At 30.7% G+C, this 25,835-nt stretch overlaps 1 protein-coding gene across 1 annotated transcript; it reads right to left on the bottom strand.

Moving 5' to 3' along the window:
- Positions 1 to 5,029: 5,029 nt before the first annotated feature.
- Positions 5,030 to 7,932, bottom strand: LOC149223476 (shikimate O-hydroxycinnamoyltransferase-like). The gene is made up of 2 exons (XM_089383309.1): positions 7,516 to 7,932; positions 5,030 to 5,902 (listed from the first exon to the last, which is right to left on the bottom strand). The coding sequence occupies exons 1-2, from the start codon at positions 7,921 to 7,923 to the stop codon at positions 5,030 to 5,032; spliced, it is 1,281 nt and encodes a 426-aa protein (XP_089239435.1). The 5' UTR covers positions 7,924 to 7,932.
- Between the last annotated feature and the right edge of the window lie 17,903 nt (positions 7,933 to 25,835).

The following is a 25,835-nucleotide window of genomic DNA, read 5'->3' as shown; positions in this document are numbered from 1 at the left end:
ATGTCCAAATTGTTGATTCCTCTAGTCAAAAAAAAAAAATAATAAATAAAGTTTAGGACCTTTTACACTGGCCCCTCATCATATTGTTAATATTTTATTCTCAACTTTTGACCATTCCATCCTCCACTTCCTTTATTTTTTGTTTAATTTTTCAAATAATTTTGACTCATTTATGAATTTCAATTATATTTAAATATTTTTAAATTCACTATTATTTTATAACTCTTATTCTTAAATAAAATTATAAGTTTAATTTTTAATATTTTTATACTCTTTAAATCTTAATTTTGGACCTATCACTCTCCCTTGTCATATCTTTAATATTTTCTTCACCTATAACTCTTGACCAATTCCTTCCTACCCCTTTGATTTTTTTCCTCTTTTCAAGAAATTTGACTCATTTTTAATAATTAATTAATTTTTTTCATAATGGCTAATTTCCTCTCCATTCTATTTATTCCCTTCATGGCTTCACATCATTTCAAAGATTTTATCTATTTGCTAATGGGTGGAGTGTCGACCCAAAATGTTGGAAAAACCAAATTCTCAAACATAGTTCTTTTCCAAAAAACTCATCTTAAAATAACTAATTTCTACATAAATTTAAATTTAAAATATTAAATTTATAATATGTGTGTGTGTGTGTGTGTGTGTGTGAGAGGGAGGGAGAGAGAGAGAGAGAGATGATGATGATGATGATTAATGTCCACTAAGACGAATGTGATCTATCAGACCTTAAGAAAGTAAGAGATTAATTTCGTCTCTTTAAAATTTTAGATTTATGATCAAAGAGAAGGGAAAAAGCACTCCAAGATCAATATAGTTTTGCTGACTTAACAAGTCAAGAATGTTGGAAGCTTGGAAAATGTTTTGGAAATAAGAGCAGATGTCAGTAAGAGATGAGCAATCTAAGAGAAAGTGTTTTTCATCTTCCACCCTCTGAGTATTTCAAAGGTGAAAATTCTTTCATCCCAAGGTGTTTTAGGAATAGACCACCGCCAGGTTTCACTTCGAAGGTCATGAGAGTTACTTCTTATATTAGCAATTTTCATTTCCCTCTTAGTATTGGTCAAGATAGAGGGATAATTTTGGTTAGAAAGGGTGGGGTTAATCACCTCCTTATAATTCCATAGCTTCCTTTTCCCCTCTAGATCCTTATAATCCCACAATTTATCCTTAAATTTGGAGGTAATGGTATTCTTGATACTATCCTTATTCCCCAGGATGATCTTTTCCTTTCTCCTGATGGTCGAGCCAATATTGGGCATCCTTATGCCATCCACGCTTGAGCCGGAGGTGGCGATTTTGGATAGAATTAAAAGCAATTTTAAAAAGCTTCCTCTTATACATCAAATACCTAACCATAGCGATTCTTTCAATGGGGGAAAGGCTAACTTCGATGAAGAGGATAGGATAGGGAATATTTCCTTTAATATTGAGGTTGTAGGTTATAAATTGCTTTTGAATCATCTTGATCTTCTTACATGACTCTCTGGATATACTGCAACCCCAAACCTCACAACCATATAAAATCACAGATTTGACAAGAGTCTCAAAGAGGAATATTGTTTTACTCCAAATCCATAGATTAACTAACTTAACATTGTTTTTGAGCTCATAGTAAGCTTTCCAACCTCCAATAATACATTTATTAATGTTATAATTCGAGTTAAGCTTATGGTGAATGTCAATACCTAAATATTTGTATGAAGAAACCTGCTCCAAGTAATTGTTATCATAGATGAAATTATCATGGTTGATCTTTTTGGATTTAATTTTGATGACTTAAGTCTTGTCTATATTAATTGTTAACCCATCTTGGAGAAGAATTCATTGAGGGTCTTAAGTTGATTTCGAGGTCATCGTGGATTCTGGCAAGAAGAATGATATCATTGGCATAAAGGAGAAGAGTAATGACTATACCAACAAGCTCAGGGCCATTGCAACTTGCACTTTCCAAACATTGCTTTAGATTATCGATGTAAATGCCAAAAGTGTAGGCAGTAGGGTACACCCTTGCTTAACCTTGATATTTCATTTAATTTCTTTAGACCACCCCTCATTGGTCATAATCTTGGAAACAACATTCTTGTAAATTAGAATCACAGCAATCCTCAACTCAGGAGGAACCATTATCTCTTAAATTCTTTTCCATAGCTTATCCTGGAGAACAATGTCGAAAGATTTTCTAAAGTCAATAGAACAACAGAAGAGATCAGTTATACTATTGCGACATTCCTCATAAATGATCCTAAGAGTGACAAGGTGGTCAATATTCGAATGATGTCTCCCAAAACCAGATTTCCCTTTATCTCTTTTATTATGAATTTCAAGTCAGAGACAAATCTTCTTTTCCAAAATGAGCCCATATAGTTTGGCTAAAATGTGGCTAATCATAATGGTTTTATAGGTAGAGGGAATGTTTTTGTCCACAATTTTAAAGACAGGCATAATAAGGATTTGTGTCCAAAGCTTAGGAAGCCATGTTTTACCACCAAATTGAGAAGTTTGTGAATATGAGGGATGAGGATAGACCTTCCCATTTTGAAGATTTCAACTTGGTAACCTTCAATATCCTTAGCTTTCCCATTTGTGAGTTTCTTAATCCCAAGCTCCACGTCTTCTAAAGAAAATGTATCCTCTTTTATAGGAGCGTTTAAGATGAATATTATGGTGTTTGGTGAGTCATACAAATTCTTAAGATAGATATCCGAGTTCTTTAAGGGGATCGAATACTTATATTTTGTTTTAGGAACAAGCACATTTTGCCAAAAAAATTGGGTGCAACTTTAGAAAGGTGAAGAGGATGCTCTTCTCTCTTATTAATATAGGACTTTTTCTTTCTTTTGATAAAACCTTTGTATATAGTTATGTTTCTTAGCTTTATAGTTTCGTTACGAGCATCTCTGATCACTTTCTTGGAAATTTTACAGTCATTATCATACCAAGGGTTGAAAATTTTATTATTCTTTCTTAAAAAATATTTGGAAAAACCTGTTTCTACTTTTATTAAACCCAAAATTTCGGACTTCAAAATAAGTCCATCATCTAAAAATCACAATTTTAATCTTACAATAAAATAAAATAAAAAAAGATTTAAATTAATACAAACATTTCAAAAACTTTTAAACCTGCATCTTCTATTTCACAGAAAATGCGACGTTGCCAACCTAGAAATTCGATTTGATGAGAAAGAAACCCATGCACGAGTAGCAAGGATACAATGATGATAAATGACATGGTGTCCAGCTCTGAAAATAGATTCGATAGACGAGGATATATGTGCACAAGCAGAAGAGACACAACGCACATCACGTCCATCACAGAGATTCGAACTAGCACAAAAAACACATACTCGTTTTTGAATAACGAATCCAGTAATCAGAAAAATTTGGATATATTCTATCACAAAAAAAATGCAACGTTGCCATCCCAAAAAATCGGTTTAAGGAGAAAGAAACTCCATGCACGAGAAGCAGTGATACAACGATGATAAATGACATGGTGTCTAGCTGTGAAAATCGATTCGATAGACGAGAAACTCCATGCACAAGAAACAGCGACACAACGAATAAGGAGTCCATGGACAATAGGAATAAGATGCAAACATTAGATAATCGATCCACCATAATAAATTTGCTAGATGCTATATTAGATAAACCAACAGAGGCCCTCCGGGAGGGAGGTTTAAACTTCACCTTAGCACCTAGATTTAAGAGAATGTCATTTTAGCCTCCATTATTCAAGGTAAATGGACTAGTAATGTGAGCATGATGACGACGACTTTAGAACGGTCAATATTGTAACTCTAATTAATATTTTGAGTTAAACTTAACCACTAATTGGCTATCAAGGTATACTATAACCGAAAATGGATTCCATTTTATTTTAGTGCATTTTGTTCCATAGATGAGAGTAGTTTAGAGTAGATAAAGAGAGAGAAAATAGAGATCATTTTTATTATGTAGCAACCCATGGAGCATAGGTTTGACTCTGTTGTACATGCATAAATTCCATTTAGAGAAAAGAGAGCAGAGCAACCTTACCTTCCACCTTGGTTTTCTCCCATTAGTGTTTCCCTAAGCATATCTTATTTTCATTGTGGCTTGTGAGTGTTATCTCCATTATTCTCTACTTTCCATATTTCATATATTGCATGCACAAAAATTATAACTTAAATAAATCCAAAAATCTAAGGAAAAGAACTCTTATAATATGTATTTCGAAATTCTAGTGTAATTTTATCAAATATATTGTGACAAATTGTCCACTGAAATATCCATTGTAGTTTATGGATCAATTTAGATCTCTGACTTCCCAATCCTAGTTTCTTTGCTCAACTATGGAACAAAATACAATAGAACAAAATGGAACCCCTATTCCTTTTTTTATTCCAATATTTGATTCCCTCAACTCTCAATTAGAATTATGATTTTTGACCTGATAGAGTCTTCTTAAAATGCCACATGTGGCTAACCCCATATGCATAAGTAATAGGGTTGATGTGGCATACTTTATACCATGGTAGTCAACACTTTAAGCTAACTTACAAGAGACATAATTTTGACATACAAACTTTTTTTAATAAGATTTTGGAAAAATTTATTATATATCTATCTATATATATATATAAACAAACAAACACATTATAATCTTAATTCACATTTTTTAATTTAACAACAAAAATATATGATTTTGCAGTACTTTTGTTAATATTTTTCTAACATAAAAATAAAATTTTAAAAATCTCACACTTTTCATTATTTATTAACCAATACACCAATTCACTCCAGTAGTAAAAATCAATCGTCATTTAAAAAAAAAAAATTAATATTCTACCTGAAAATAATATAAATAAATTAAAAATATTTAGATAATTAATTAATAAATAAATAAAAACAAAAAAACACAACTAATATAGTAACTCTAATCCATAATACAATAACATCTGTATACACTTAAAAACAGCCATCATTTATTACAAATCCAAATATAACACAGCTTGCTTGTCATTCGTACTCCATATAAACTAGAATTCATATAATAGCTTTTGAAAAGCAATCATATGATGCGAGTGTAATCCCAAGACAAGTGACAAACTTCCATCATTGGTTGCACTAGGCAAAATGTAAGCAAGACCTTCCTGAGTACCAGCAGGGCCCATGAATATGGGCTTTCCCCAACCAAAGTCTGCATCATATATGGGCAGTCTAGTCCAGCTTACGATATTGATATTAGGACACCTAAACATATGAGGTTCTCGAATTAAAGTAGTGAAATCAGGTTGCAATTCCAAATAGTCTAAAGCAGAACACAGGTACTCGTCATCCATTCGGACCAAAACATCATGAATTATACTTGCAGAGTAATTCATAGGCTTTGAAACAAGGTCCCCTGCATGAGCCATAGGGGTAGTTGTGAAAATAGCATTCCCAAAATAACCCCGGGGAAGAGGTGGTCTGAGCCTACTACGACCATCCACAGCAATAAACAGTTTCGTTTCTTGATCTTCCCTCAGATTTCTGGCCTGGGAGACACATCTCCACATATGTCCTGCAAGCATTTCATAGCAGCTATATCTCTCTTCATCTCCACTTTGCTTTGTTTTTCCTCTTAAAATATCTAGTTGTTCTTTTGTTATTTTGAACATGGCATATGAGATATCATTTATCAATCCACTTTCCTGCAAGATTGGAGGTGGACGATACTCTATATGATGAAACTTTGGACTTGGAATTTTCCGGGCTTGTAAAAGAGTTCTATCAATGAATGGTGAGAGAGTAATGTCTAATCCACGAGCTACTTCAGACCAAGAGTTGATGAAGTGTAAGGCTGCATACCCATCAACAAAACTGTGCTGCATAAGCACACCTAATGACACTCCACATTTGAAAAATGTTACCTGCATTTGCATTATAACATGAAATACGTATGTAAATAAATATAAGGAAAATTAATTTAAAAGAAATAGAATTAAGGTAGGTTGATTTCAAATATAAAAATATAAAACTACTTTAATTATAAATTCATCACGAGGAGATAAATATTAAGATTATTTTAATTATAAATTCATCCTGTGGAGATGGACATCAAAACTATGGTGAAAACTTTATTTAATAAACATAGAGTTAGAATAAATCTATATCCATTTAATAATTATTAAAGTTTAATAGAATTACATTTCATATTAAGAAAATATGCAATTTTTTAGAACATATATATAAATTAAATATTTTTTTGTAATTTTAGTTGGACTCTCTGATTTTTTAGTTTTATATGTTAATTATTCAGTGAGACTTCATTCTGCGACCATCATCACGTGAACTACCCAAGCAAACATATATAAATTAATTAATTAATTAATTAAATCTATTAAATTAATTATTTTATTAATAAATATAAAACTAAAATAAATATGTACAAATTCAAATCATTATTAAAATTTGTTAAATTAAATTGTTTGCTTAATAAAATATTTATTAAACAGAAAATTGTTTTTTCCATTAAATATTTTCAATTTTTTAAAATAAATTTCACATTTAAATATATATAAATTTTAAAAATAAACTAATTAATCCCTATATTCCACATTTCAAAGAATAATAATATAACCTATATCACATTTTACCATATTCACTTTTCTGAAACAAGGGAATGGAATATTATATATATATATATATATATATATATATATATATATCACATTTTACGATATTCACTTTTCTGAACCAAGGGAATGGGAATCACAACGAAATTACAAACAACCTACAATCGAAAATTGTAATAACTAGACATGAAACTTCGTAACTTAATATTAGTACTAAGAAATTAGCTATTATCCACATTCCATGGAAAAAGTTCCGAAGATAAGGTTATTGAGGTTTTTGTCCTGTGGAATGATATTTTTTATATCTTTTTGTTAATTTAATAAAAAATCGATAAAGAGTCTTAAAATTTATAAGTTTAAACGGTTTAATCTATAAAATTTAATATAATATTGAATTTATTTATATATTCTAAAATAATAAGAAATTATAATTTTTAATTTTTATTTTTTTTTATATAATATTAAATTTATTTATATATTTTAAATAATAAAAAATTATAATTTTATTTGAAATTTTATAATTAAATATTTGAAAAGATTCATTTTATTTATTAATTAAATTAGTTCGAAACAAAAAATATATACATTGATTTCAGACTTCTATGATTTATATAGCTATTCAAAATGTATTTAAATTTTGATTAATCACATTATTGATTCTGACTCAACGTTTCTAACAGTTTAATCATATTATTGGTTTTGAGTCAACATCTCTAACTGTTTGGAACAACCTACTATGATTCATCTTTGCCCTAAAATGAACCAAAATAGATGGTTCTAAAAATAATTCAAAACCAATAATGTAATTAATCAGAAATACATTCTAAAAAACAGAATACACTCTGAATAAAAACATATATAACAAACTCAGAATAAAATATTCATAATACAAAATTAGCCCAACAAACCTGCAGAAAGAGAGGAGGGCAGGAAGAGATTTCTTGTGAATAGGTAACTTTAGGAATAAGCTGCTTGAGCTCCAGAGTGGGTGAAAAATCCACGAAATCGTCAATGGCAGAATCTGTGACAGCCTCAGCCAGCAGAGCTCCCTTTCCGTTGCAGTTGATTTCGATACGTCCATCTGGTGTTGTTTTGAGTCTCCCTGCCATGGGATAAAAAGGCACCAACACCTTACTCAGAGCTTCCTTGAGGATGTCCATTGAGAAGAAATGGGGAGAGCCATTGGGCCTGTAGAAATATACAGTTGAAGTATAAGTTCTCGGAACAACTTGGTCTGCATTTGACATCCAAAGATCCTGCTGCGGCGTTGGTGCCGCAGGCCGTACCATTTCCAATCTCTTTATCGTAATATCCATTGGAAACGAAGTAACCAGATCGGCACGTTCAATGAAAAGCGAATACGTTGCATGAAAGCTAAGTATGTAATTTATAGATCACCAAACTAGATATTCAACGTTCGATGAGAGTGGAACGGTAGGTCCATTCATATAAATAAAAAATCAAAAACCATGGATTGAACGTTCGATGAGAGTGGAACGTTAGTTCCATTTTATAAATAAAACTTGAGTTCATGGAACGGGAGTACCAACATTCATAAATAAAACTTGACTTCTATGTGTCTTTAAATAAAAGAGTTGTGTGAATTTCTGGGCGATCACGTGGATGAACAAAGGCTAAGCATTTCGTGTGTTTATTTTAATGGATGTGTGTTTGTTTGTTGTGCAGCAGGGTGGAGGAGTTGTTATATAGATATTTTTAAATAAATAAAATAAAATAGGAATAGTAATTTCTTTTACATCAAAACACATATTATTTTATGTGGGAAAATCTATTATAATTTAGTTGTCAAAAGAATAGTGAAAACAACTATTTTTAACTGGCTACTAACAACCAATACAAATTCACTCATCACGTTTAAAACATAGTTATATTAAGACATAGTTATCAAATTCGCCGAAATTAAAACAAATAGTACGAAAATTAGTCAATTCGGTTCACCAAACAATTCAGGCAAATAGTACCGATTCGTTCCCAGCCGAATTTCAATCGGATTCGTAGGGTTAATCGTGGGGTTAGTGTAGTTTGTTAATTCTGTGGTGGAGGATATATAGGGATTAATCAAAAGTATTATTCATTTGCTATTTTTTGAATATAAAAAATATAAATAGATAAAAGGGGATGAGAAATATAAAGAAAGAAAGAAAATGACAGGTAGAAGAAGAGAAAAAATATAAAAATGTAAGTGAAATTAGAAAAAATCTGTCTTTTCAATCCTCTAAATTTAGAAAAGAAGAAAGAAAATAAGTGAAAGTGACTTAGTTATAAGATTATCCCAATAGAAATAAAATAAAAAGAGTTTGGATGGCATAAATAAAGAAGGAAAATGAAAGGTTAAGATAGAAAGTAAAGTTGATATTAGAAAAATTATGTCTTTTCAATGGTGGAAAAGACATGAAGGAATGTGTGAACTGACTTAATTTTAAGGAATTGGTTTTTATTTATGGAAGGATTAAAGTTTTGGAGGGAAAAGATTAATAGTAGATTTTTTAGGTAATTTTGTTGGTAAGATTGTTATATTATTTCAAATTAATAAAAGTTATTCAAAATTCAAAGTAAATTGAGAAAAATAATAACAAAAAAGAGTTTTGATGATGTCTATTTGAATTTGTTTTTATTCGAATTTTTATGGTATCTTATCGAATTCGAATATTCAAATTCAAACTCGAACTTGGTAAACCAGCTCTTAGCCAAAGAAGGAGTTTTAAGGCATACTGTAGGGCCAATCAAAAAACAAAACTTATTATATATTTTATTATAAATTTCAATTTTATTACTAGCATAGATCTATTTTAGAACGGATCTAATATAAGCCTAGAGAGATCCAATTTCTTCACATGCAAAATCAAATTTCTTCACATGCAATTTTTTTTATGAGCTGACATTATTTAAATGCTTTGTATAGTTATTTACTTTTTTTAATTTTTAGATTTTTTTTAATTTTTATTTTGGCCCACATAAACAAAATTTCAGCTTTGATGACTCATTTATGAGACTAAAAAAATAATAAATAAACTAAATTATAATTTTATTTAATAATTTTATAAAGTTAACTTATAAATTAAATACATACATTATTATTATTATTGATGATTGTAAAAAGAATTATTATATGACTTAAATATGTTTACATTTAAAAAACATGTGAGATTTATCTTCACTTGACTATGAAGATTCTTAACTTATAAAGAGGGTTTGTTACAATACTATGGGTCAATATCATGGTTTATCAATGCCACATGAATCTCATTCAATATGACACTTGTTCACATAACCATATTTTTAAATTAATTAATTTAATTAAAAGGGTAGAAAGGGTCTAACTATTTTTAAGATAAATCTCAACATTTTGGTTATGACTAGTACTAATAATATTCTCTTGCAGTAAACCTCTATGAAATATTTTAGAATATTTGGGGAAGGCTTCTCATTTCAACTTAAGGTGGATGAGGATATGTCGACATTCTTATTTCAACTTAAGGTAGACGAGGTTTTGTTGACTTTTTTTATTTTTTAATTGGGGGTCTAGATTGATTCTCAAGGGAATATGCTCTAATGTATTACAAAGTTTGTAACATCACATTGGCTTTTAGTAAATTTGAAATGAACAAGTGTCATATGAAACCGGTTTTCAAGTCATGTGGTATTGAGAAGCCATGGCATTGTGAAAATATTCATGGTAAAGTAGGGGTAAATCTTCATGGCTAGGAAACATTTTTTTTTTTAAATGTATATACGGTTAACTCGTATATTAACTTGTTTGTAATTAATAATAGTAATAATAATTTAAAACAAACTTATAATTGAGTTAATTTTTATGATTTTTAAAATTTTAGTAATGTGAGATAAATTAGGAAGTAAGTGTTTTTACTTTTATCCTTGTATAAAAATTTACTTGTCATTATAATTAAATTAAAATTTTGCAAGTACTATTACAAAATAAACATGCCTATCACAGTAAGTAAAAAATATTTTATTAAAGATTTAAAAATATAATAAATTTAGATTTTTAATTTTTAATTTAAATTAAAAATTAAATAAACAAGTAACTAAAACTATAAAATCATCCTCCCTTGAACCCTCTAGTGAACAAATTTTCATTCCCATACCCTCCAAATACCCAAAAATTATGGCAAAGCTAAGATTCACAAATTTGGTGTTCCCCTTAGACCCATTGTCAATGCCATAAGGGCCCCTACCTATTCCCTTGACTACTTCTTAGTAAAAAATGTCCAATATTTTGTTGGATCTTCTCCCTTTTTTCGATAAAGACTCCAATGATTTCATTCTTAAAACAAGGAAGATTCATATGGATGACAATGACATGATGGTTAATTTTTTATGTAGTGTCCATGTTCACTAAAATCCTTGTTCCTACTTGGCCATCTCAATTTATTCTAAACTTGTAGAGCCTGAAACCCTAAACCTTATAAAATTATGTCTCTCTCCCACTTTCTTTTCATTCAAATGAAATTTTATGAATAAACTGAATAAAGGACCATGTGATCCATCTTATCTCTAATCGTGGCTAATATCTATATGGAACACATCAATGCCTTGGCCTTAAACTCTTGGCATCTAAAGCCATAGTGTTAGTTTTACGTTATAGATGACACTTTTTCCATCTGGCCTCTTAGCCTTCATTCGCTCCATGAATTCCATGCCCATCTTAATAGAGTTTGTTGACATATTCAATTCACCATGGAATTAGACTCTGATAAATAACTTCCCTTTCTTAATGTCTTCATAACCTGTCTTCCCAATGCTTCCCTAACCCACCAAGTTATAGGAAGAAGACCCACACTAATCGATATCTTCATGCCCTTTCTCATAATTAATCTTCCCAGAAATAGTGTCTTTTAAACTCTTATTTCTAGAGCCCTTAGAATTTTTATCCTTAGTTTGTTAATAAATAAAAATCCCACCTAACGCAAGCCTTCAAAGCCAATGAATACACCACCTCTAAAATAAATAAATCTTTTTATAATGCCAAAAACTCTAAACCTAAATACTTGGAACCATCTCCCCCTAATTTCGTCATTACTCTTCCTTATATTAAAGGGACTATAGATCAAATTGCTAAATTTTATCTAATAAAAATATTAAAGTCGTCTTTAGACTGTACAAAACCCTTAAACACTTATTTCGATCAGCTAAGGATAAATCATACCCTTTCAATCTTCTAATGTTTACAAGGTCCCCTGTTCCTATGGGAAATCATACATCAGTCAAACTATTCAATCCTTTCGACCCTAACTCAAAGAACACATAGCATATACCACCCATAATTGCATCTCTAAGTCAACCATTGTTGAGTGCTCATTTCAAACTGATCATCTTGTCTATTTCGATCAATCCTAGTTCTTAGTATCTGTTCCTTATCACAATCCTCGAATCATTTGGGAAGCCCTCTAAATAAAAAACAACCCAACAATTTCAATAAAGAAGATGTTGACAGGCTAAAATCGGTCTCAGAAGCCTTTTATCTATCACTTATCCAAATAATTCCTCTCTTTAATTTTTCTCCTTTTTATTTGAACCTCTTTCAATTGTTAATCATTCTTCGATTTCCTTTTAAATTTTGTATTTATTATCTTTCTCCTTTTTGTTTCATTCTTTCATTATTGATTTAGAAAAAAGAAAATTAAGTCTACATTCTAGTTTTAAATGTAAATTTATTTATTTCTTTATTTTTCTAAGTTTTGTGAGTCTTGATATGACAACATGCTTAACCTTTGAAGTGAGAAATCGTAACCCAAGGGCATCTAACCCATCAAATTCACTTCGGGGGCTGGGCCACACCAACCCTTAACCAACCCTTAACATGACTGATTTTTTTCCTATGGAATAATTCTACATTCTAATTTTAATCTTTAAATTTAAAAAATTATAAACCCTAAATTTCAATTCTCTATTTAATTTTTTTTTAATTCACTAATTTTTTTTAATTTAATTAAAAGTTTGATTTTTAATGTGTATAAATTAAATTAAAGATTTGTAACATGAGTTTGACCAGTGCTTAACATGGCTATATGTTTTCCCATAAAGTTACAAACCAGTGACCATACCTCATCACCATCTATTTTACACCGTGTAAGCTAATTTATCATATATTAATAATAATATTTAAAAAATAATAATAATAAAAAACAAAATTAAATGAATTTTAAAATAAAATAAAATTATATTTTGAGTTATAATTAAAAAAAGATTACTTTACAATGTCCAATAATAATGATTTATTTATGACTTGGAAATAAAAAAAATAAAAAATATTGAATACTTATTTAAAAGATGGGTTAAGAATATGTAGACCAAAATATGGTCATCATATATTTGAAATTACTAGTCATCAGATATATTTTAAACTGTAGATATCAATTTATACTAATGTAGTGTATAGTTTATTTTATAAAGTCTTAGTCTAATTAAGAGATGAAATGACTATTTTCCATCATAAGTTTAAGTTTTTTTTATTTGCAAAGATTTAGTGAGTTAAGGTTTTTCACGGTGTTGAATCCAATTATGTATTCAAAAAGTGTATTTTAAAAAACAAGAAATCACAATCTTGCCAGAAATTATATGGCCAGATTCCAACCAAAAAAACATTTCGTCTACTACGCTTTTAAGAATAGCTATGGTAATACAAAGTTAGAATAAGAATAAAAAATATATCGATTTTTACTTCTAGATATATATGTTAAAACAAAAATATATTTTAAAAAATAAACAGAATTGCCTTTTATTTTAAATTATATATTTGAAATTTACATAGTTAAATCTATATACATGTATATTTTTCCAATAATAAATTTTGTAATTTATACAGAAATATTGTCAATAATAGAAATATTAAAAAGTATTAAATATATGAAAAGTTTGAAATATTTGTAATCAAAATCACTAGATTTTTTATTCCAAACCTAAGAGCAATCAAATTTACAAACACATGCTAAAGTGGTCCCTTCCGCAATTAAAAAATTGAGTAAAAAAATGGGCCACAAGCATTCTAGAGTGCACACTTGTTCTAAAGCATGCATGCATTCTAAAACTAATTTGTATTTTAAAAATGAAGAGTAGTGCCAATTGTTGGATAATGACATGTATGAACAAATGCCAAGTATTTGTGGATGAGCATAATGTGTAATGATCAAATTTGAATGGTTTTGTAAGTTTAGAATGCTTTATTGGAATGGTTTTGTGGCGATTTGTTTTAAATTTAGAATAGTGGAGATGTTAGGAAAGGAGTGCAGTTATATAAAATAGATGGTTGTAAATATTTTATAGATATTAATTTATGAGAGACATCAAAATATATTAAAAGATTTTTAACCATAGTGATTTTTAATTTGTAAATATAGTTTGTTGCAATATTATGGGTCAATATCATGGTCTATCAATACCAGATTTCCAAAAAATCATGGTTTATCAATATCAAATGCCCAAAAAAACATATTTCATATAACATTCATTAACATAACATCTTTTTTTAATTAATTATTTTAATTGAAAGAGTAGAAAATGTATAATTACTTTGAAAATAAATCTCAAGCTTTGATTTATAACTATTACTAAAAATATTTTGGTGAAGTTAAATATCATCCATATAATTGATTCAATTAAAATTTTGGAAATCTTATTCCAAAATAAACACATGTATCAAAATAATATTAAAATATATTCAATTTTATAATAAATTAAAATTTAAACTAATAATAAAATAATTAATTAATTTTAAAATAAATTTAAACTAGAAAATAATCAATTTATTATATATCAATAATATTAATACAAAATTTTATTTTTAAATTAAAAATTTATCATATATCAATAATAATAATACAAATTTTTATTTTTAAATAAAAAATAATTAAATAGATTTTAAATAAATTAAATATATTTTTTTAGCCACAACTAAAATTAATAATAAAAAATTTATTTTAGATTGTTCCAATAATAATGACGATGGTGGTTTACTTATGAGTTGATTTTAAGAATTAAAGAAAAAATATATATAGCGTAATGGTAATAAAAATAAAAATAAAGTAATGAATACTTATTTAATGGATATGTTGATACTATGTAGATCAAAATACGGTCATCATATATTTGAAATTACTAATTATTAGATATATTTTAAATTGTAGATCTCAATTTATATTAGTTGTGTATAGTTTATTTAGAAATAGCTAATATTTTATTTTAAAGTAATAAAAAATTACCCGAGGAATAAAAGATGTATGTATTTTATATATATATATATATATGTGTGTGTGTGTGAGAATATCTATATATATATATATATATGAAGACAAGAATATATTTAAAAAAATAAATAATATGGTTTTTTAATATAGATTATATATATGGAATCTATATAGTTGAATCTATATGTGTCTATAATTTCATAAATAATGGATTTGTGTAGCTTACAAAAAAAAATCAATAATAAAGATATTGAGAGGCATTAAAAAATATGAAGGTTTTGATGTATTTGTAGCCTAAACTGCTAGATTTTTCATTCCAAACCTAAATCAAAGGAAACCAAATTAACCAACACATATTATGTTAAAGTGGTTACTCCCACCCCTAAAAAAATTGAATAAAAAAATGCATATCCATTTTAGTGCAGAAGCATTTCTAGTGTGCACAAGTGTTTAAGTGCATGCATACATTCTAAATCTCATTTTTATTTTAAAGTGCATCCATGTTCTTATAATGAGTGCACACTTTTTAGGTTGTGCATTCATAAGGTAGGTTTAACACAAATGTCGAAAAGGAAGCTTGTAGGCATCTAGGGCATCAACATGTTGACCCACCACAAAAGACCTTTCAAGGGTATCATTGGTTTTCTGATGGGAATAGGCAACATTATGAATTTTTGAACACTAGGAATGGCTCTCTAGATCTTCAATATGGTTAATGAAACAATCCTAAAATTTATCCCATATTTGAATCCTATAAGCTTATGTGGTCCTAGATGACACTTTGAACCACCACAAAATTCCTTTCAAGGGGATTCATTTCCTCTAACTAGATATATAGGTACCATTAGAAATTTTTAGCACTGGATATGGATCTAAAGGCTCTGAACATGGCCAAGGGATGAAACATGAAAAATATGTCCTAAAGAAATCTTATAGCCATATAAGGCTAATAATAATGTCTCTAACATCCACGCATGGCCTCTTGAGGGTATTGTTGACCTATATTTATGTATTTTAGCACCATTCGATGGTTTTTAGTAGTATTTATGTGTACTAGGGTCCTAGATGGTTTTTAGTAGTAGGTATGTTTAGTAAGGACCTAAAAATGATCTAGGGAAGATTCTCATGTCCTAGGTCTGAAAGAAATCTTTCAGGCATCTAAAGCCATGAATGATATCTCAAAACACTACACATTACCTCTATAGGGTATCCTTGCCATTTCAAAAGATGTTAGTATCCTCATAATTTTTTTATTATTAGGTATGGGCCTTAAAGCCTTGATATGATTGGGGTGGGGCACTAAAGAATTAGGTAAAGTAACCTTCGTAATTTTCTTCAGTAGCAGTTCTTTGCAATCATAAAAATGATCTATGCATGAAATGATCCTTTGCAACAATTTGTACTTGATCATCTATTGAGCTAGATTTCTTCATATGAAAGTTGCAAATAGTGTGGTTCAGATGTTAGCCTCATGATGTTACATGATGAAAAATTTTGGAAACTCGACATAAAGATGAATAAAGTATGTTTCTCTAGAATTGATGATAGCATCTTTATTTTTTATTTCACACACACACACACACACACACATATATATATATATATATATTTGAAGATATTTCAGTTTTTCTTTCTTCATAGATCAAAGGTCAGCTGAGTACATGAGTTTTATAAAATACATTGATATATCCCATATACATGCTTAGATTTATGAGAAGTTGAAGAATTTTGAGAAAATTATAATGATGCCAATATAAGGTTCACTAAGCTAGACTCATCTTCAACATGTTTAGGCCAGATAAAAAAATGTCCAACATGATTATGTTCATTAAGAATATTTACTTACATTCTTATATACATGATATTTACATTTTCATAAAACTTTATATTAAATAATTAACCTTTGCAATATGAACCTAATTGAATTTTCTTTGCTCATGAGGAAGATGACTTGATCTCACAATTTGATGATAGTCCTTTAATCTTGCTACTTCTTGACTACTTCAAATTCCTGACATAATCATGTGCTTCTTGTTTCTCTTCTTTACTCCTATTCTTATGATCTCCCCCTTAGATCGTGCCCTAAATTTCGTATTCATTTTGAAGTTACATTAGTGAAAATAACTTGTAGGAACTATCCCTAACTTGTTTCTCATATATTCAAATGGTTCTCTAGCAAGAGGATTTGTAAATATATCTGCTTTTGTTCTATTGTGGGTATGTACTCCATTTCCACTATATTCTCAACCACTTGCTCTCTGAGAAAGTGGTACTTTATAGGGATATGTTTAGGCTTTGAATGAAGCACATGATTTTTCGAAATGTTTATTGCATTTGTATTGTCACATTTAAGAGATGTAGGTTCTCTAAAATTTACCTTCATATCTTGCAAAGTTTGTTTTAACCAAAACACTTATGTAGAACAAGAAGCAACTTCTATGTATTCAGCTCCTTCTATAGATAGAGAAACTAACGTATGTTTCTTGCTTAACCATGCAAGTAGAGACTCTCCTAAGTAGAATGCATTGCCACTTGTACTTTTTTTGTCATCCACACAACTGGACCATTCTGCATCTGTGTATGCTATCAATGTAAAGTCCTTCTATCATGCCTCTTTTTTATCTTGCTTTATATCAATTTTTACTCGGAAATTCCTCATGATTTTTTTTAGTTTGAATGGTTATTGTCGTGGTTTTGTGCATTCTTGGAGACAATAAAGTAAGTATTTACTATTTTCCATGATTCCCTTGTTTTAACAAGATTTAAACATTAAAAGAATCATTAATAATAGTTCATGCATTTGTAGGTTTAAACTTAGTTGATTACCTTTTTATGTATATACCAATAGGAATTTTTTATGTATATACCAGTTTATTATAAGTTATATACTTCTTGCACTCTGAAGGATTCTTGCACCACACATCAAGTTCCTATACTAGAGTCAAAGAATGCGTAGACTACTCCAATTATTCAAATTTGGAGGACATTACTTACCTGGCAGTTTGAATATCAGTTCAAGGATATTTTGGGAAATGCTTGTTGGTCAACATCACACTTAGTTTTCACCACCAGTCGTAGACCAAGAAAAGAGGAGCCATTTACCAAAATAATCCCTCATGTACCAGATTCAGCAACTCTATTTGAAATTTAGTTGCACTAGAACTAGATCCGACTTTTATCCATGGAAAATTGTTACAATTTGTAATTTGTTCCTTTTGTATTCAATTGGCTTGTTAATAGCCCAATTTGTAATCTAAAGATCTATATAAACTAAAAGATGGCCTTGAGCCTAGGGGAGAGATGGTTCCAATGTAACATTACACGAGTATAGTTAATATGTGCACTGCTCCCTCTGTTTGTTGGAGTCTGATATTTTCCTGCAACATGTAAAAATTGAGCTTTCGAATATTAATTGAATAACTTCACGCTAGGTTTTGTTTAATTATGTTATACATTTTATGATTATAATCTCTGTGTGAACTAAATTGTTGACAGAGGGCGCAAGCTAGCTTTGTTGGCCGCCAGACCCGCTCAACACCACTCTGATTTGATGAGATTAGGGTATGTTATGATTTTTTGAGTGAGTATATTGAATTTGTCATTTACTGTGTGGCGTGGTGTGCTTAATGTTAGATCTGTAGGGTCTCTTAAATCAATTTTCATTCTGATCTCTTTTTACTTTACTTGTGGAAATTGTCACCTGGTATAGAACGAATTCATATGAAAAATGCTAGGTAATCTTCAGAATATTTTGTGCGATTTGAATTGCTCATTCTAATTTATACTTTGGCTTATGAGACTTTGTTTCTCTAGGCGATGACCATGTATCTTTTGATTAAGCTAGAACTTGAGTTTTTGTAATATCGCACTAATTTCGATTTGTCACTTCTACCCTAATGATTGTGATGAAGGATGCATAGGGTATCCAATGTCAAGCTGCAGGGGTTGGTGTGCTTTTTATCCATCAAAATTATTCTAGTTTTGAATGCTTGCATTGGTCCCAAAATGTGTTGAGGGCTTGAGAATTCGATCTTCCTGCACTAATTATCATTATTGGAATACCTCTATGATTTTGAAGCCTACAGTAATGCATACATTTGTTGATAAATGGTAACTCATGAATTGATAGATTCATCTTTTGAATATTCATTTGATGTGTTTTCTTCCAGGTGTTATTTATTTCAAAAACAGGATAATTGCTACAGTATGAGAGAGAGTGGAAATATTTAAATTAGGTCTATTTTATTTTCACAATAAATGCACTTGACAATGTGTGATGATTCTTTTAGTAAGCCAAATTCTAATCTCCTCAAAGCTCTAGTGCATCAAGGTGGGTTGGATAGAATTAGTGCAAAAATTGTTAAAAGAGTTTTGTGTTTCTTAACCTTCTTTGCATGAAGAATGGTGTGGATTGATCTTGAATTCAAATTTATTTTAGCATTTACAATTTTCCTCTTTGATGTTGTTTAGTTTGAATTGGTAGGCATTGCTTGGTTTCTAGTTAAACAATAGTTAGGAATTACCTTTTGCTTGCCAATAATTAGGATTTCCTTTTACAATTGCTAATAGTGCAGGTTGTATTTTTTTCTCAAAATGTTAGATTAAGTTTTGTCGAATTGTTGTTTATGCTTTCTCAAGTTTCCTTTGAAGTGAAGGATTCAATTTAATTTGTTGAGATTGATGCACAAGTTAGACTAGAATTTGATTTGCAGGTTGTTGGGGGCTCTCTCTAGCATTTCCAATGTTGTGCCTCAAAGTTTACGAACTCCCAAATTGACAATTAAATGTTGGTATATTAATATGCCCTATATTACACCCAAAATTTTGGCGTCGTTTTCGGGTAGGCACTTAGGGGATTGACCTTAATAACCTGTTGCAGTTTGGTTTTTTTTCACCTAGTTTCTCTTGCAAGTTTATGTTCTTTGAATTTATTTTTTTCTTGCATATCTTGGTTATTTGAAGGTGTTTCATTTCTCAGGTGTTGTAATAACCCCCATATATATATACATTACTTGTGTGCTGACATAATATACCAATTGGCTTGTTGAGAATAGGAAAATGGTATTTTAAGGAATCATAAAATGAGGAGTTTTGATGTTGCTATAGAGATATACAAATCATCCAATGAAGAACTCACAAGTGCATAATTTAATATTTTCTTGAGCATAAAAACAATATTATTAAATATTTGATTTCAACATTTGATGAAGTGCAGGAAGAACATAAAACGGATGAAGAACCACTACTGATCTATTGTGCCAACTATATGAAGAAGCACTTCCTTGGAAAGTGTCCACTTAGTAGCCTAAAAGTTTGTAGAATTTGTGAAGAGGCTCATGCAATAGAACATTTCCCATCACTGCCAAGATTACTAAAGGTACTCAAGAAATCAAGTAAGGAATTGAATCGATTGCTAGGTATAAGTCAAACCCATCATCATTTAATACTTGGAATAATGTTTATTATCCTTAGCAAGTTCCTCAACATATTTATAATCCTACAGTTCCATGGAAAACTTTTAATCCTCCTCCAATTGAACATCCTACTTCATGGCCACAATGGCCCTCTTCTTCGAGTCAGATATCCCCATGTCCTCAAGAATGGTTTGGATATTTTTCTCTAGGGAAGTATTTCATGCAAAATCATTTACTTAATCAACAACAAGAATCACAATTTTCACTCAATGCACTACCAAGTCATCCTCCTCCATGGTCCCAACTACCTGTGAAAACTTACCCTAATCCATACTCTATCCCTTATCTTAATCCATGCCCTAGCCCTAATCCATACCCTATCCCTTATCCTCATCCATACCCTAGCCCTAATCCTAACCCTAGTCCACACTCTAATTCAAACCCTATACCTAACCCTAGTCCAAACTCTAATTCAAACCCTAGACCTAACCCTAGTGTAAACCTTAGTTTAAACCCTAACCCAAACCATATCCCACACCCTAATCCAAACCAGCAGGTTGCACAACAATTTAAAACACCTATTCTTCCCATTGATTCCCCTATTGAGTATAATGATATATCTTCAAGGTTGGGGGAAGAGGTGAGTTTGGAAACATCTCCTATCACTACAGAACATTCACCTCAGGAAGAAACTTTGATTCAAAGACCATTGGAGGAGAAATCTTCAATTGGAACATGTTCTAAAATTGTTGTTGAAACTCAAAACCCTAGAATCTCCCTCAATCATTCTTACCAATATGAAAAGAAAATATTTAAGCCCAAATTTCAGGGATTTTTCTTTTTTCTTTCACCTAATTCAGTATTCCTCCAAGAGAGTGTTCATCAAGCTATGGAATATTTGTACAAGTTGGAAAATTATAAATATGTGGACCCCATTGAATCTTGGTTTCAAGCAGTCGTCAACACACCTCATTCCCTCATCATTTGACAACTCTTGGTACCATATCAATTAAATAAGTTGGTTGCTCATACTCTAGTATGTCTTGAAGTTTATTCTTTAAAATTGAGAGTGAGTATATTTAATATTTTGTTACGCACCTGGCTACATTGGAAGTACTCCTACACTTGAAGGATATCTTCCTCTCTTTAAATTAGGGTAGGATAGTATAAGAGAAATGATTAAAAATGTCATTTGAAATAAAATTGTTACATCGACACTCTTGAAACCACAATTCCTAAGGCACAACTATTGAAATTTATGTCATTAAGCACTCTTGTGGTAAGACTTGTCAGAAGAAATTCACTCTTAATGCCTCATATTTTATAAAGTGACTTTGATTATTGACTGATATTATTCATTGGGTCAGTTAGGGGTATTGTTATAGTTATGTTTAATACTTTCCATTCATAAGATTAAAAACCTACTTCTAGCCTATTCATTCTAACAAACTATCATCCAAGAAACCTTTTCAAGTTTCTCTTCGAAGGTATTCATGAAAATCCTCCTATGGTGGACCACTCCTATAAAACCCTAATGAGCTCTCATGAGAACCCTAGCATGATCAACTCAAGGAATCTTTCAGTCATTATCTAAGATGTTTTCTTTAAAATGAGTCTTTAGGGTAGAAGGACCAACCAATAAAGATTAGTAATTAAAAACTTTTCATGCCATCACATGCTCTTAAGGAGCAGATTTTCCTCCCCACCTATTAAGTAACCTATCTAAGGTTAATCATAATCAAAGTTTTTTTTCATAAATAGATTAATTGAGGGATAGGAGGTCTCATTACGAGTTGACCTACCATGATCATGGGTCCTAATGAGAATGACATTACTGCTACTAGTCACCAAGCTAGGGTAATGGCTTTCAATTGAAAAGTTATATGAAAATAGGTATCATCACGAGCCAACTTGTTCATTCTTATTAGTTCTTGTGAATGGCACTGTCGTTAGATGGTTACCAAGCTAGGATAGTGGCCTTCAATTAATTTCTAAACAAATTTAAATGCTTTCAATTGACTCTGAATCTATATCTAATAGATGGGACATAGGCATTTTGTGGGGTTAAAAGGCATCCCTGTCAAGGCTATAGATGCCTTCTGGTAGTAGGTCCATGCTTGTGGTATTAAAGTTAATTTTACACTATGATTTACTTGGTCATTTTTGTCTTTCCTTGAACTCATTATCATATCTCTCTGAGAATGGCTTTAAGATCCTTCCAACATTATGCTTTGGAGTTATCTTTTGGAATAATTTTTTTTTTTTATGGAGGTGGGACCCTTAGTGCAGGTGATTCACTTTTCCCCGACAAGAGGAGCTTCAACTATATGTTGGATAATGGTAAGATGGTCACTGTGGGAAGGTATTATTCTGTCTATTCTTAACACCATGGATTTCAAATCATGTCACTTATATTTACAATGAGGATATTAAAGTAAAACTTCTGATCAAGGCTTCCCCTGAGATACTTGTGGAAATTTTAATAGCTGGCTATTTTATTTAGTAATAACACCATCCTTGCAATTTAGTATTCCTATGGCAGCCCTTGTGTTAGACTTTCTTAAAATCAGTCTTAATAAATAAAGAGTCCAGCAAACACTTTGTTTTTTAGAACAAGCTCTATCTAGCAAAGGAAATGTTGATTACACAGAGTTGCAGAAACATTATTACGAGTGCAAAGATCATCCATAGATGTTTCAATCTTATTTTTTTGCAAGGGAGTGATAGTAGAATAATTGCTTTTCTTGCATGAGGACATGCAAGATGATCAACATGGGGGATGTTAGGCCTCTGTTTTGTCTTGCTTTATATCACCTTTTACTTGGAAATCCCTCATGATTTTGTTTAGTTTGAATGGTTATTGTCGTGATTTTGTGCATTCTTGGAGACAATAAAGTAAGTATTTACTATTTTCCATGATTCCCTTGTTTTAACGATATTTAAACATTAAAAGCATCATTAATAATAGTTCATGTGTTTGCAGGTTTAAACTTAGTTGATTACCTTTTTATGCATATGCCAACAATCCTTGATCTCGTGCTCACCTCCTTATACTATGCATTAGATTCCTACACCAATTGGGATTCCTGACCTAGTTTATTATAAGTTATAGAATTCTTGCACTTTGAAGGATTCTTGCACAATGCAGCAAGTTCCTACACTCGCATTTCTGCACTAGAGTCAAAGAATGCGCAGGCTACTTCAATTATTCAAATTTGGATATCAGCTCGAGGATATTTTGGGAAACGTTTGTTGGTCAACATCATACTTAGTTTTCACCACCAGTCGCAGACCGAGAAAAGAGGACCTGTTTACCAAAATAACCTCTCATGTACTAGATTCAGCTCCTCTATTTGAAATTTAGTTGCACTAGAACTAGATCTGAATTTTATCCATGGAAAATTGTCACAATTTGTAATATGTTCCTTTTGTATTCGATTGGCTTGTTAATAGCCCGATTTGTAATGTAAAGATCTATATGAACTGAAATATGGCCTTGAGCCTAGCAGAGAGATGGTTTGAATGTAAAATTACGCGAGTATAGTCAATATGTGGATCGGTCCCTTTTTTTGTTGGAGTCTAATATTTGCCTGCACCATGTAAAGATCACTAGTTATGTTTAATTATGTTATACAATTTATGATTATAATCTATGTGTGAACTAAATCATTAACAGAGGGTGCGAGCTGGCTGGGTTGGTCGTCAGACTAGCTCGACACTACTTTGATTTGATAATATTAGGGTATGTTATGATTTGTTGAGTGAGTATGTTGAATTTGCCATTTACTATGCGGTATGGTGTGCTTAATGTTAGATTTGTAAGGTCTCTTAAAGTGATTTTCATTTTGATCTCTTTTTACATTACTTGTGGAAATTGTCACCTGGTATAGAATGAATTTGTATGAAAAATGCTAGGCCAGTGATCTATCGCTCTTCCTTTGAATTATGCATATTCATGCTATGTAATATTTAGAATATTTTGTGCGATTTGAATTTCTCATTCTGATTTATACTTTGGCTTATGAGACTTTGTTTCTCTAGGTGATGACCATGTATCTTTTGATTCAGCTAGAACTTGAGTTTTTGTAATATCGCACTAATTTTGATTTGTCACCTCTACCCTAATGATTGTGATGAAGGATGCACAAGGTATCCAATGTCAAGCTGTAGGGGTTGGTGTGCTTTTTATCCATCGAAATTATTCTAGTTCTGAATGCTTGCATTGGTCCCAAAACATGTTGAGGGCTTGAGAATTCGATCTGCCTGCACTACTTATCATTATTGGAATACCTCTATGATTTTGAATCCTACAGTAATGCATACGTTTGTCGATAAATGGTAACTCGTGAATTGACAGATTCATCTTTTGAATATTCATTTTATGTGTTTTCTTCCAGGTGTTATTCAGTTCAAAAATAGGATAATTTCTACAATATGAGAGAGAGTGGAATATTTAAGTTAGGCCTATTTTATTTGCACAATAAACGCATGTGACAATGTGTGATGATGATTTTAGTAAGCCAAATTATAATCTCCTCAAAGCTCTAGTGCATCAAGGTGGGTTGGATAGAATTAGTGCAAAAATTGTTAAAAGAGTTTTGTGTTTCTTAATCTGCTTTGCATGAAAAATGGTGTGGATTGATCTTGAATTCAAATTTCTTTCAACATTTACAATCTACCTCTTTGATGTTGTTCAGTTTGAATTGGTAGGCATTGCTTGGTTTCCAGTTAAACAATAGTTAGGATTTACCTTTTGTTTGCCAATAGTTAGGATTTCCTTTTGCAATTGCTAATAGTGCAGGTTTGTCTTTTGTTTTCCAAATGTTAGATTGAGGTTTGTCAGGATTGGTGTTTATGCTTTCTCAAGTTTCCTTTGAAGTGTAGGATTCAATTTAATTTGTTGAGATTGATGCACAAGTTAGACTAGAATTTGATTTGCAGGTTGTTGGGGGCTCTCTCTGGCATTTCCAGTGTTGCGCCTCAAAGTTTACGAACTCTTGGATTGACAATTAAATGTTGGTCCATTAATATGCCCTATATTACACCCAACACCTTCCCTTTTTGGCACCATGGTCCATAGTCTATAGTCCCTTTCAGGGATCTAGATATCCTCTTTTCTATTAATAGTTTATTATATTTAGGTGTTGATTGATATCATGCCACTAGTCTAACTTCCAACATTATATCTGCTCTAGAAGTTGTTAGGTATAACAAACTTCCTATCAAAGATATGTAAAGCTTTTGATCAACATGAGGGTATTCATCATAAACACATAGTTTGCATCCAGTTATCATGGGGGTTGAGATAGGTTTACAGTAGTCCATTTGAAACTTTATCAACATATATTTTAGGTATTTCTCTTGAGAAATGAATATGCCTCGGGACTTTTGTAGGATTTGCAGCCTTAGATAAAAGGTAAGTTCTCCAATCATTGACATCTTGAAGCCATACTTCATCTCTCCTTAAAACTATTATACTAGATGATATTTGTTTCTTCCAAACATAATATCATCCACATGCGAAACAACAATTAGTAATTATTCTACATCAGCCTTGATGTAAAGATAACTTTTAGCTCCTCCTCTCCC

This window comes from Pinus tabuliformis, chromosome Q, assembly GCF_031772625.1.
Source record: "Pinus tabuliformis cultivar Carrire ecotype Pingquan chromosome Q, CPIR1, whole genome shotgun sequence".
NCBI classification, from domain to species: Eukaryota; Viridiplantae; Streptophyta; class Pinopsida; order Pinales; family Pinaceae; genus Pinus; species Pinus tabuliformis.
The sequence above is the reverse complement of the archived record's forward strand: the minus strand, read 5'-3'. Positions and strand labels throughout refer to the sequence as shown.